The following is a 13,725-nucleotide window of genomic DNA, read 5'->3' as shown; positions in this document are numbered from 1 at the left end:
TGCCAGCAATACCCATAAAGGGTTCACTCTCCAGTTGGTTTGGCCCTTGACAATGCTCTTGCTTAATTTTTTGCAGTGTCTCTTAATTGCGGCGCGATTAAACGCTTTTATATTTCTGAATTGATTTAATGACTTTTAAGCAAAAAAAAAAAATAAAAAATAATAAATAATAATATAATACTCTCCCCTCTCTGTCTAATTTAGTAAATTATACAGTTTGCAATTGTTATGCATTGCATGGAAAATTTGTCAATAATTGAATGCAAGTTTAATTAAGAGAATCAAGCAAAATTGCAGTTACAATTATTTACATATTTAATAGTTAGATGCCGTTTAATGATGAGCACGTAGCTTCAATTTTGATTAGAACACATTATTCGAGGACATGATTTGATTTTGGCAAATAAATGCCAACTATTTGCTTTAGATTATGTTATGAAAACTACAATTTTCCATGCTGACTTTGGCAACCTTTTCATTTTAAAATCTTAAACAAAAATGAAAAACATTTCAGTGTAGATCTAGATTATTCCGATATATTTCGGCTCGCATCCCATTCTTAAGGCCCTCTTTTGGGTTAATATTTTCTCTCTCTCTCTCTTTCTCTCTCTCTGTTCTGTTCACACTCGACTCAACCCTAGACACTTGTCCTCCATTGTCACTTACCTCAGCTTGTGTTGTTGTGGATACGGGCGCAGTCTGGGCCGCCACCAGAATGGCTAGGAATGTGCCTAGAACTATGAACACGGATGCGTAGCTTTGGCAGGTGTTGGACATGTTGTTGCTGTTCTTGTTGTAGCTATTGTTGTTGTTGTTGTTGTGAGTTTGTCTGCGGTTGTCTGTGGCGCACTTTGAACTTCAAGTCGTGACTGAAGTTTGTAAAAGCAACTGCGCACTGCAAATAGAAATAGAAAAAAAGAAATAGAATTGCAAAAAAGGTCAATTAAGATATTAGCCAGGTAGAAGAATCATAAAAGCGGCCGCCAGCGACAGCGCCAATCAAATGGGCCAAGTGCAAAAGGGCAAACGGAAGTGGGTGACACCGACCAACCCCCTCCTACCCCTTTTGCCAACAGGTAGAGTGCAGCCGTAACTGGGTCTAAATGGGCCTGGAACGGTTAACGGAAGTGGCCAAGTTGTGGACGAACTTGTCTGTGTGTGTGTGTGTGTAGCTGACGTTGTCTTCTGTGTCAGCTGTTGTTGTTGTTGTTGCTGTTGTTGTTGCTAGTTGTTGATTGCAGCCGCAGTCATGTGGCTGTCTCACATTTGTCTACACTTGCACTTAAATTTAGACTAGGCCCAATTACAGCCTAAATTTAGACGGGCCAATATTTGCACTAGGATCCGCACAGATATTAGCTGAGACTTATTTACACCGAGAACATATGATATGCCTTCTAAAAATAGCAACTATACTTTTACATTATTTTCTCTTATTATTTTTTTATGGCACACGTTAGGTATACGACATGTGTTTTTGCTTGATCTCCAGCAGCAGATAGAGCCAAGAAAACAAGAGCTTAAGCCAGGACTAACAGCTGCTGCTTTATGGCCTTATAAACTTGAGTTATAACTGTTTTATTGGCCAGGCTTAACGGCACACGGCAACAGGCAGGTGCAGCGGGCAATGCAGTGGGTCTTAAAATATGAGTTACAGTTGTATTTTGAGACAACCCCAAAAAAAAGAGCAACAAAAAAAGCGCTACAAAAGAAAGCTGTGAAAATGTACAAGGAAGTTGTTTCTTGTTTTTCACTTTTTTTTTAATATATATTCGTAACTTAACAACCTTGTTTTTACCTTTACCTCCTCATTTAATCTGTCGCCCAACATTTAAGTACTTTTCTTATAATATTTACTCAAATCCACAATTGCTAATCACACCTTTCTAATGCCTGTTATATATACATATATATATATCTTTCTATTTGTATATTCTCCTGTCAGAGCTTGAACAAGCCTGGCAACATTTTCGCGCAGTGCATTCTGTGACATCAGCAGACGTGCGATAAGGGATATCAAGTATACGACAAGTGGCGCGCAGTTTTCAACGCCAAGAGCCAAAAGTAAACGCCGCCAACAACAGCAGAGGGTACAATAACTTATAAATATATTTATTTATTTATTTTTCTTCTTTTTGGGTGTGCCAAGTGGCAAGAGGAAGCAGCTGGAGAAACAATATTTGCTGTATGATACGCACAGGTCTGCATTTTGTTGTAGTTGTTTACATTGTTGTCTTTCCTATTGACTAATCACCCGGGGGATTTCTGTGTGGACATGGGTATTATCATTCTGACTGAGGCGAAAATCATGTGTGTTGCCAGTAAAACATACACATATACAGATAAACAGTCAAATTGGGAGCAATTAGCCAGCCAGCCGGGTTGAAGGTCGCACCGCGCCGGGTTTAAGGTTAAAGCTGTCGATTTGGCTACTCTCTGCTTGGCTACACACTCATATGATATATGTACACATATATATATATATATATATAGGGGTAGGGGTAGTCATAGTCGCTATAACGATGAAAGCTTTTGCATTGTTGTTTAATCAATACGCGCAATTTGCGGTAAGGAGTTCAGAGTTTTTTTTGCCAACAAATCGCATTTGATATCGCAACGTTACGTATACGTAATATGGGTCATCGACAGGAGGTTGTTTTTTTTTTTTTTTTGTAGCAGGTGCTACTCAGTCGCCTATGCTAATATTTACCGAGTTTTCCAACTAAATCTGATTCATATAAATAATATTTATTTTATATGCAAATTATTTGGGCATTTTTTTATTATGTTTTTTTTTTTTGTTCTTGCCTTTCTCTTGTGTTGATTTGGTTATGCGGCATCTAATTAGCAGTTGGAACTGTTTGCCAACAGGTTTAGCGACAGCTACACTGAGAGAAACTCGTTTAGAATCTATTCAAATAACTGAACAATTCTGGACTTTAAATATATTCTCAGCTGCTTTTGCAACATTTTTCAAATGTTTTTCAATTTGTTGAAAGTTTTTCGCTAGTTGAACAACTTTTTCGCTCAGTGCATCTATGACGTTTGTTAGCATTTCTAGTTTTTGTTGGCCAGTTGCGTTGTTTTTAACTGAAAGATGCGGCACATTGCACAATGACTCTCATTCTCGGTGTGTGTGTGTGTGTGTGCTCGTGCCTTATCAGCAATTCTTTTAGCTTGTTTTTTTGTTCACTTTTCCAAATACTTGTTAAAGTGCTTACGAATTTACGCATTGATAAGATATGCGCGGCGTCGATTTATGCTTCAGGGCTGTGAATTACCAAATATTTGTAATGGCCAGCGTTCCATCAATAAATATTATTTTGGTTTAGAACTTGACCTTAGAGATACGCACAGGCGGGGCGCGATGGATGTTAGTCAGGCACACACACACACACACACACACACACGTACAAGAAAAAAAGTGAATGTATTCAATCAAATATAAATGGAGGGTGTTTAATTATATTTAATTGCTGCTTATTCAAGTTCATTTCTCTTTCTTTTCGCATTTTTTTTTAGATAAGATTTCGTCTCGGGTTTTATCGCCCGAATGGATGCTTACATGGGAATTGTGGCTCTCTGTGGATCAATGAACCGTTGTTGTTGTTGTTGTTGCAGTTGCAGCTGCTCTCTTTGTTCCTCGGCTGATTGTCGTCGCATGCAACACTTTGACAAATTAATTAATTAGCTCGTTGCATAAATTAAATACGCGCGTTTGTCTTAATTGTGGGCGTTTTTCGTTTGCGTTGACGTTGACGTATTTCTTTCTCTTTACTTATGATTTGTTTGTGCACAGTTTAAAGACAATCCTTTTGTTTTGTTTCTTCTTTTTGCTAAGATACATGCACTAATTGCTGGCACTGTACTGACAATTTCCGCAACAAATGCAACTGTAACGGTCTAAAAAAACGGCACTTGTTCACTTTGCAAACACTACGTACTTAAACTTGCTTTCAATTCGAATGCTTGCAACTGTTACGATTTGAATTCTATTTTGATATTAAGTTAATTAAGTTTCTATCGTATTTCGTGACTCGCCGCTAAACACAACCGCACAGAGCAGCGCGCAATTTTCAACTGATCCAACGGCGCATCACAAAGTGCGAGCCGTTTAACGCTCAGCGAAAGCTTTTCGCAGTTGCGCACAAAACAAAAGCTTTCGCACGCACACGCATCACGCTTAACAGCGACGCGCTGACAAATAGCAGCGCTCTGTTACGCTTAACAGCGGGGATTCCGTAGCTGGTCAAACCTGTTGCTGCGGCTGCTGCTGCTGCTGCTGCTAAAACCTCTTAAGCTGCGCTCTGCTGTGCGTATGAGTAATGCGAATTTCTTGGAAGCCGCAACATGTGTCATGCTCTCTGTGCGCGTTTGTAGCAGCAGCAGCCGCAGCAGCAGCAGCAGCAGCAAAGGCAGCGGCAGCTTTTAACTGTTCAGCGCGCGCTTTAGTGTTTTTGTTGCTCCCCACTCATTTGCATTTTTACAGTTTACAGTTTACAGTTTCTTGCGTTGTCATTTGACAATTTATTGCCGTTTGCTGCTGCTGCTGCTGTTTCTTGCAAATTTCGTGCAATTTCCGATGAATTTGTGACTCTTTAGCGCCCTGCTTTTAGCTACAGTTGTGGGCGTGGAAACCCCTCGATACACGAATTTATGAATGAATCTCAAATTGATTTTCGATTTCACAGTTTGCTTTCAGTTTGTGGTTTTGCGTTTCTCAATGAATATTAGTCATGACTAAGCGATGTGTGCGAATGTGTGTGTGTGTGTGTGTGACAATTAACACCTGTCTGGCACACGCCTTGTCTGTACGTTTCTGCTGCTGAGCTATGTCAGAGGTTGCCTCATAAAATCCAAAGCAGGAAGTTGAGATATTAGTATGTTACGTATATAGACTTTGTAGCTAAATTAGCTGCTTCTGCTAATATTTGTATGATTACAAGTTGTATAAAATATATCAAATATTTAAAATTGGTTTTATATCGTATAAACATACGTCCTTAACCTAACTTCCTAAATAAATGCAATATCGTATATGTAAACTTACCTAACCTCACTTTCTAAATAATTTGTATATCGTAAAAACATACGTCCTTAACCTAACTTATCTTATCCTGGCCAAACATTTCTCTTTTTGTGTGTAAAGAATAATACGAGTTTGTTTCTTACAGCTCTTTTAAGAGTTTCTTTAGAATCGCGAATATGTCAAAGAACTAATCAACTTCTCAGTTGTAGAGTATTACACATGTCGACTGCCCAGTTTTATTTTATAGTCTTCTTACTTTTTAGACACACAAAGCTAATCAAGTGCTTATATACACATGTTTACATATATGATTTTAGTCATTGGAAATGCGCCTGATTTTCTTAGATTTCCTAATAAATGTGGTATTTGTAGATAGATAGAGTGTGTGTGTGTTGGTGTATTTGGCTTTTACCCCATTGTCCATTAGCATCAATTGAGAAAAATTATTAAACACTGTCTACGTAGATCGGCTGAATCAAGTTCTGAGTCAGCAAACGCTCCATACCCCTCCCCCTTGCACGTCGCCCATTTCCAGATAATTTGCCTATAAACAGATGCTGTGTGGAGAAGGGGGGGAGGGGGGTAAGTAAATTGCCCAATGTGCCAGACACTTACGAGCTGGTAAACAATCACAGTAGCTGCAAATGATCTGTGCACATGTGTATAATTTATTGGAGCTCTAATGGAAATTTACAGAGATGCAATGTGACCAAAATGGAAAGACAGCACATGTGTGAAAATAATGTACACAGATTTTATGTCAATCTTAAGTTGTTGTATTAACAGAACGAAACCAGAAGAAGCAGAAGAAAGAGAACAAAAGCGCCACAAAATGTTGCATTGCATATGCGATTCCTTGACAGCTGGAGAACTGGCAACTGGCAACTGGCAACTGGCGACTGCCAAGTGAGGGCCTCGAGAACTTCAAGAACTGGTATGAGACCTGCCTACTTTTATGGCATTGACAACTTGCAGTTGTCGTCGTACAACGCCCGGCCCTACCTCGCCCTACCTCGCCCTATCCCGCCCTATCCCTAACTTGCCTCGACCCCTGCGCGAAGTCATCTCTTGTAGTTTCATCTCTGACAAGAACAATGAAATATTTATGAGCCTCTTGCTGGCTTTTGTTTGTTTTTATATATTTTTAATGGCAACTATTTATCGTACTCGTATTTATAGATTTGTCTTTCGATTCATGGAGCTGTTCTTGCTGCCGTTTCTGTTGCTGGTTCATTGCCATACGGCATGAACTGTATGCAACTCTATGGAACTGTGCTCAAATAATAACCATTTTTTTTTTTTACTTTTTTTTGTCGATTATAAAATAACATTCATTTATGCGTTAAACGATAAGGCTAATTGTTGCTGCTGATTCTAAACTTAATCACGTCACGGTCAGTTCGAGTCGTAATTCAAATTGTTTGTTATTGGCATTTGAATTGGAATTTGAATTTGAATTTTACACAATATGCCTACGTGCCTGCATTTGTTAATGTTTGCAGAACAATCGAATACAATAAATTATGCAATGCAATAAAGATATGATTGTGCAACAGGAAGTGTTGGAAAAGGATAAGTGAATTATATAGCTTATATAGTTATTCGATATGCCATGAGTGACAAGTTTTATGCAAGCTAATTTATAGACTTTCAGTTAAACCAAGTTTCTGTTGCTTAGCTGCTTGATATGATATGATATGTTGTTCTTTTAATCTGCTTTATCATAATTATTCATCAAAAATATCATTCATAAACAGTTGTTGGCACTTCTTGAGTCAGTTTCGTTTAGTTTGGGGCATATTTCTAGCATGACTCATCAGGTTTTTTTTTTTTTCGGGTCCTAGCCCGCAGGAAGAAAACTTACCGCAGCGAATGTTGCAGTCACAGACTGAGATATATACTTATGTTATGTACCCCAAAGTGCGGCACGTGCCTGTGAATCTTTCCAGTTCCGATAAGAATCAGCGCAAATATTGCACAGTGTGGAAGTTTGCCTAGCTGGGCTCTTATCAGACTGGCCCTTAGATTGGCCAATTGCTGATTAGGCACTGATAACTCAAGAACTAGGCAGCGGGCACAAGGTTAACTCTCACTTGGCAGCCAGTTAAAGCTAGTTGTGTATACTCTATGATAATAATTAATAAAGTTCAGTTTTGAAATTTAACTGGCAGCCTATGCGTATGTCGCCAGGTGGGTGGAGCAACAAATCAAATCAAATTCGAGTTCGAGTTCGAGCTCGAATTCGTATTCGAATTCAAATTCAAATCGAGCCGTGTGAAGCGACGTCTTTGGATTACGCGAACCGTTTCACAGCACGTTCCGTGTGCGACTCCCGTTTGTTGTTTAGCCACAGCGTTGACTTTGCGCTAGCTCTCGCTACCTGTCCCCCTTCCACCCTCGCCCCTCTCTCTCCACTCTCTCTCCCTCTCGTTCGCTCTGTCTGTTGCTGATTCGTGGTGGCCTGGCCAGGCTGAATTACGCGCTGTTAACTTGTCTATGCCGTTTCTTTGGCGCGACAAATGCCGGCGACACTCCTCTCCCTCTCTCTCTCTCTCTTTCGCTGTGCGTGTGTGTGTGTGTCGGTGTGTTGTGAATTCTAATGGTACGAGTATTACCTATTACCTGTGCTACCTTTGCATATGTGTTGCTACTTTGTACCCGCTTTCGGCGTCATTTATTAAACTATCTAGACTAAAAGTCCTTTGACTATTAACAGGCTTTTGTGCCAACTGAAAGGCGAGACTATAATATGTTAGTTTATAATTGTGCAACATCAACTAACACGTATTGCTAATTTAACATATCGAAATGCTTCAGTTATTTACAAACAAATTTAAAGCGAAGAGCTCTTGTAAGTGTATACAAACGTCGTCATATAGAAGTTTAGTTTTTTTTTGCCATGTTCTATTTATTATAATAGTTCAGGCGGCATTTGGAACGGCGCAAGTTCGGCGTCGGCGTCGACGTCGACGTCGCTGTCGTCGAGTCACGCGACTAACAATAAACATAAAATACACACACACACACACACACAGACAGACAGACGTACACACACACGCCGTTTGTGCTTGGCTTTTTCATAGGAATATCTAGAAAATAATTTCCTGGCACTTTGTGTGGTCAAATTGGCCGCAGGCATAGAGAAAAGTTAGTTGCCATTGGGACTCGTGCAACAGGCCACAACAAAAGCGGAAAAGTTGAAAAGCTCTCGAGCTGCTTTAAAGCGTTATGAGTTAACAGCGTACTTACCTCAAGTTTCAATTGTGTGCAAGAAGCAAGGAATTTAATAAAATGCCCAAAAAGTCCTCTTGGCTTGATCTATGCGCTGTTAAGCTTAGCAGCTCTGTTAGCGCACTGTTAACGCTCGTTTTATTTGATGATTCACGCTGTTAGCTCAAAGCGACAGCTCTCTAATAAACAAAAAAGCTTTTTTTTTGCTTTTATTTTTTATTTATTTTCTTCTTGTATTTTTTTTTCGGTGCCGGAAGCGTCACAGTTAAATTTTTATACACTCAGTTGGGCTGGTATTTGCGATAAATATGTATGCATAAATTTTTGAATATGTTTTGGGTTCTCAAACTCTGGGCAAACTGTTTGCTCAAGCACCGCGCGCACTGCAGCTAAAAAAAGTGTCGGGTTTCAATTTCAGTTTCAGTTTCACGAGTTTGCAACTAGACTGAAGCCGACGCCGCTGCGCTTAGATACTTTTATATGGCCCGGATCAAGGGGTGCGTTACAACAACAACAACAACAGCAGCAGCAGCAGCAGCAGCAGCAGCAGCAACAACAACAATAACGACGACGATCCAATCGGATCAGTCTGTCAACGCCGACGTCTCTGCCGGCGGCGCAGTCGATGTCGACGTCCTTCCCTGTCAGACGGATGCCTCAATGTAGTGTTTGCCTCTTCCTCATTTGTTTTGGGAAGTATGCAAAGCAACAACAACAACTACAACAACAACAACTACAACAACAACAACTACAACAACAGCAAAGCTCAAGCTCAAAGCTAAAACAATAGCGCTTAGCCTTAGTTCTGCTGCTGCAGCCTCCTCTTTAGCCAGCCTCTTACTCCTGCCACGCCCCATTTGCTGCAGCTTTTAAGGCAGCGCTGCACTGACTCATTTTTGTTCATTTCTGACGCACTTTCGATAAGAACTGGAGCTGGATTCCTGCTGATCAAAACGGTATCAAAACCGCAACGCATTGGTCATTGGAAATCTTCCTCCCCCTCTATCTCTCTCTCTCTCTCTCTCTCTCGTTCTCTCCCTCTCGCTCTTTATCTGTGGCTCTGTCTGAAGTTCATGAGCTGAATCATTTGATATGCGCGCCGTTTCAAAGTCTCAAATGTTGTTGTTCTGTTGTTGTTGTCGCTGCTAAATTTCATTTTATATTGTTCTTATATTTTGATTTATACACAATCAGACGTGCAGGAATGCCACTTTTCTTCAGCTGCTGCTGCTGCTGCTGCTTCTTCTTCGTCACCCTCCTGCTGCTTATTCTTCTCATTAAATGGCTCCTTTGTAACGCATTTATTTATTTAACATATAATACAATATTGGAATCAAACAAATGCGGCATAAACCAAGCATTTTAGTTGCAATGAATAACCCAGCCCAGCCAGGAAGTCAGCAGACAAATCAAATGGCCAGCCGGGCACTCCCCATATATACGCTATGGTTTCTAAGAGGTATTCTTTGATGGATTCTCATGTGAGTCAAACTCGCTTGACACCTTTATTATAACTGTTTATTATGGTGCTTAAGCGCGCGTGGGAGTTCTTTACGGTCTTTAAGAATCGATTCCCTTTATTTAAATCATTTCCCTGCTTTTTTTGGCATACTTTTAGGCGTACAAATCATGTTTTCAAACAGGATTTATCATTCTTTAATGATTTACTTGGGTTTTTTTTGTTTGCTTTTGTTCAATTTTATTGCTATTATGGTTTTGGGTTTTCTTTTTCTTTCAGCAACTTTTGTTGGCAATCTAATAAAAGTCACAGAACATTCTTTTCGACTTCTTCTCACTGCAAATGGTATTTTTCTGAGCCAAGTTCAGTTAACGTACTTTCAAGTACGCTTTCGTTTCAAGATTGTGAATAAATGAATGTGAAATGTGAATCACTTATTTACCGTTACGCCTGGAACTTGACCTTGAATTGAAGCGCAATTGAGAGCTTAATGAAAGGGTGTCTGCCTTATAAACATGGTACTCGATATGCAGTCAGCCCCTAACCTTGACTCTGGCTCGGCTGCGTGTCTGAGCCACCTTTGTCTGGCGGCTCTGGGCCCGGTGTTGGCTCCTCTGGTACGTGTTGTGGTCGTAGGACACGCCCAGATGCATCATGGGATAACAACATTTGCTTATGACAATAGCCCAGACAGAGAGCCTCTATCAATATGAAGCACATATAATTCATGTGGCAAGTGACTAGCCAAACATTCCCAGAAATGTCTTGAGTAATGCTTTCGCCCAAAAAAAAAAAAACAAAAAAAAAACACCAGACGACATCTGAATAAACAAACTTTTTTTTGGGCTGGGGAAATTGGATAACATATTTTTTAATGCGAATCGCTGGATTTTCGATCAAGCGAAGCAAAGCAGCTGCTGCTCTTGATGCGACGGATCAGTTCTTGGCGAACGGATGACTCGATGCCTGATTGGCAGCTGGACAGAGACGATAGGGGATCTGGGAGGGCGGTTCAGACAGCTTGTGCTTGAGTCTGTTTCCAATTAGCGCAACATTGAAGCGCAGCCAAAAGCACTTGACAGCGAACAACTTATTAAATTCAGACGCGAATCTCAAGTCGTTGTCAATATGTTGACCCTCCGCGACGACCAGAGCTGTCATTTAACACCAGTTGCACATAGAAATCGAATTCAATATGCATTCAACATCAAATTCGAATGCACTCAACACATTTTGGCTCTCCGATCACGTGGCCTGATCCGAGCTTGGCTCCCAACTATTTTCCAGCCCGAACTGATTCCGATTTCGAACACAGAAATCAGAATGCATCTGCTGCAGATACGTCTGGGCGTATGACTATTTAATGAGTATATCCGCATATCCGTTTAATTATTCACACACTTCACTTCCCCCCCCCCCCCTCTCACCCTTTCGCTGCCCCCTCATTGATTTGTGATAAGAGCACGACACGATCTTGGCCAATTAGCCAGGTTTCTTATGCGCCTCGACAATGTCTCGCATTGATTCTCTTTCATTTACATACTCGTTAGTTTACAACTTAATAGTTAGTTGAAATTCTAAAAGCAATTCGTGTTTACCCATTAATCAAGTCGGTTTAGCTAATATATTGGGTAATTTTATACTACTCGAATGATTTTTCCCTTTATTTTTTGAGCAGTTCGAAATAGTCTATTTACATAGTTCTAGCTCGCATATCTCGGGCAAATGGTATTCGATTCTGGACTTTTATATCTCTAATGAGTTCTAAGGATTACAAACTTTGACATTCACGTCAAAGGTTTAACCATGATGCTGCTTCCTCCCACTAATTGCAAAATATGAAGCCCTTGCAGCTCCGACTTCAAATATGCTCTATGCCATCAATTTCTCTAGATTTGACATTTTGTAGGATTCTTTAGGCGTTCGCAATGCGTTGTAAAATTATATACAAGATCTTACCTTTCAGCCGGAAAATACATCAATAATCCCAGTCAAAAAAAGGATTCTGCATGCAAGCAGCAACTGTCGCAGCTGGTCAAAATCTATCTATTCTATATATATTCTTTATATTTTGTCAAGCTTAAGGATATTCCAGGATATCTGCATGTACTTACCGACCTGACAGTTAATACATTAATATTCTGTGAGCTATCGCTTTATGAAATGGGCAATGTTTTGGGCTAGAGCCTGACTTCTTCAGACTTTTGAGTCCGACTTTATGGCCTTATAAATATACAATTAATAATTTTGGATGGCAGTTGTAGTGTTGTTGTTGTTGTTGTTGTTGTTGTTGAGCAGTACAATCACGTTCGGCGGGCAATGAACGCGCAAGTGCAAAATCCAATCAAAACATATCTGAAATTTTTTGGCTAAGCGTGGACTTGAATCATGCCGCGCGAATCCATGAAATATAAACAAAAGCACAAATCTGGCATAACAGAGGAGCAGACAGGGGGTGATAGGGTGAGTGGGAGAAGGGGCGAGGGGAGTGTGGAGAGGGGGAGGGGGGGGGGGGGGGTGCAACCACATGTGCCACATGCGTCGCGTATTTGCATTGGTCAAACAAAAGCCGTAAATGGTTGTTGAAAATGCAAATATGAATTGCGAGCTGCAATTGCTTTATTCCCCTCTCTTATTTCAATTCGGGTTAGATGAACTTTTTGGCAGCACCCCGCGGACCCTCTCACCTGCAGGCTAAGCACACCTGTCAAATTTCACCTGACACCCAAACAAAATATCTCGATTTGTTGTTATTTGTTATTTGGTTTGCATTTGAAGCTGGCTGGCAAATGTTGAAGAAAAAATAAAATAAAAATAAAGAACCAGCACAATTGTCAGCTGAAAATTCAGGTGTCACTGCGCCCTATTGCCCATAACTTTCGTTTGTTCTGTTGCCGGTTTCCTGGTTCAATGCGTTCGCGTTTAATGTCGATTTTTGAATTTTCGGTAGTATACTCGTATATTGCATTTAATTGCCGCCCTGCACTGGCACTGCCACTGGCACTGACACTGGCAAATATCGCGCATACGCCGCGTACTCCAAGTGCCATCATAATTTGTTCGTTATCCCCACCTTTTTTGGCTCTTGTCTGTTTTCTGTGGGGCTGGTTCTGGCTGGGCTCTGGGTCTTCGCGCCTGCTGCGTATCGGAATGCGGAGCACGTTGCCGCCGCCGCAGCACGTATTAATGAGCAATGCCCCCAGCCCCGCCCTCAATCCATAAAGTCGAATGTTTCTTTCTGTATCTCCCAGCGGCCCCTTGACAATAATATGTATATTTATTTCGCTCAGTTGCGCTGTGTAGACAACAGTTATGGCATTTAATGGTTAAAACATGCAGCAGTCGTCGGGCATACCCTGGGCTTAATGTGTGTAATGGGTATGTAGAGCTCTGTCATCTGTTTCATCTGCGCCATCTTTCGTTTTGGGGTAGCCATACAAAGTGTTTTAAACATAGGTAGGGTATCTAATAGTCTACCATTCACAGGGTATCTAATAGTCTGATCACACTTGCGCCTACTTTTACTCGAATCTAACAGAAGATTTTTATATATGCCATATATTTTGCTCTTCTCACTTTGAACTAATTTATATACTTTTTACAGGGTATCTCTGTGTCGAGCGCTGTGACCTGCGAACCGGCCACGGTTACTTTTGTGTCTTCCCTGGAGGCGCTGTCAACAAACGAACAAACAAACAAACAATCAGAATCAAGTGCGACAGGCACTTAACTGGCTCCATTGTCCATTTTGAAGAGCGCGTTGCGTGGGCGAGGAGCCACTGCCTCGAGGCTGTTCCCGCTTCCGCCTGTGCCACACCCACCACGCAAGCATAGGTAAATACATGTTTATTGATCGCAAATACATATAACTAACTGCAGCCTCTCCTTTTGTTATTTTTGTTTTTTTTTAGCTACTTGAAACTTGTGTGAAAACCGCTTGATTAAGTTTAAATGCACGTTGATTGTCACTGGACACCGGATCCGAGGGAGCGTGGCGGATCGGGGA

At 40.8% G+C, this 13,725-nt stretch overlaps 1 protein-coding gene across 8 annotated transcripts in view; it reads right to left on the bottom strand.

Moving 5' to 3' along the window:
• The window catches only part of Mmp1 (Matrix metalloproteinase 1), a 29,347-nt gene extending 20,708 nt beyond the window's left edge, over positions 1-8,639 (bottom strand). For 6 of the 8 annotated variants that reach the window (XM_032436618.2, XM_015174068.3, XM_070210370.1 and 3 more), the window contains exons 1-2: positions 3,566-4,078; positions 667-895 (exon numbers count right to left, since the gene is read on the bottom strand). In XM_032436618.2, coding sequence (XP_032292509.1) covers positions 667-777 — 111 coding nt within the window. In that variant the 5' untranslated portion in view covers positions 778-895; positions 3,566-4,078. Of the gene's footprint in view, positions 1-666; positions 896-3,565; positions 4,079-6,893; positions 7,338-8,278 lie in introns of those variants that run through there. The other 2 variants (XM_015174066.3, XM_002048781.4) reach the window with 2 other exon arrangements.
• Between the last annotated feature and the right edge of the window lie 5,086 nt (positions 8,640-13,725).

This window comes from Drosophila virilis, chromosome 5 (assembly GCF_030788295.1).
Source record: "Drosophila virilis strain 15010-1051.87 chromosome 5, Dvir_AGI_RSII-ME, whole genome shotgun sequence".
Taxonomy (NCBI): domain Eukaryota; kingdom Metazoa; phylum Arthropoda; class Insecta; order Diptera; family Drosophilidae; genus Drosophila; species Drosophila virilis.
Note: the sequence above shows the minus strand (reverse complement) of the source record. Positions and strands in the feature narration are given on the sequence as shown.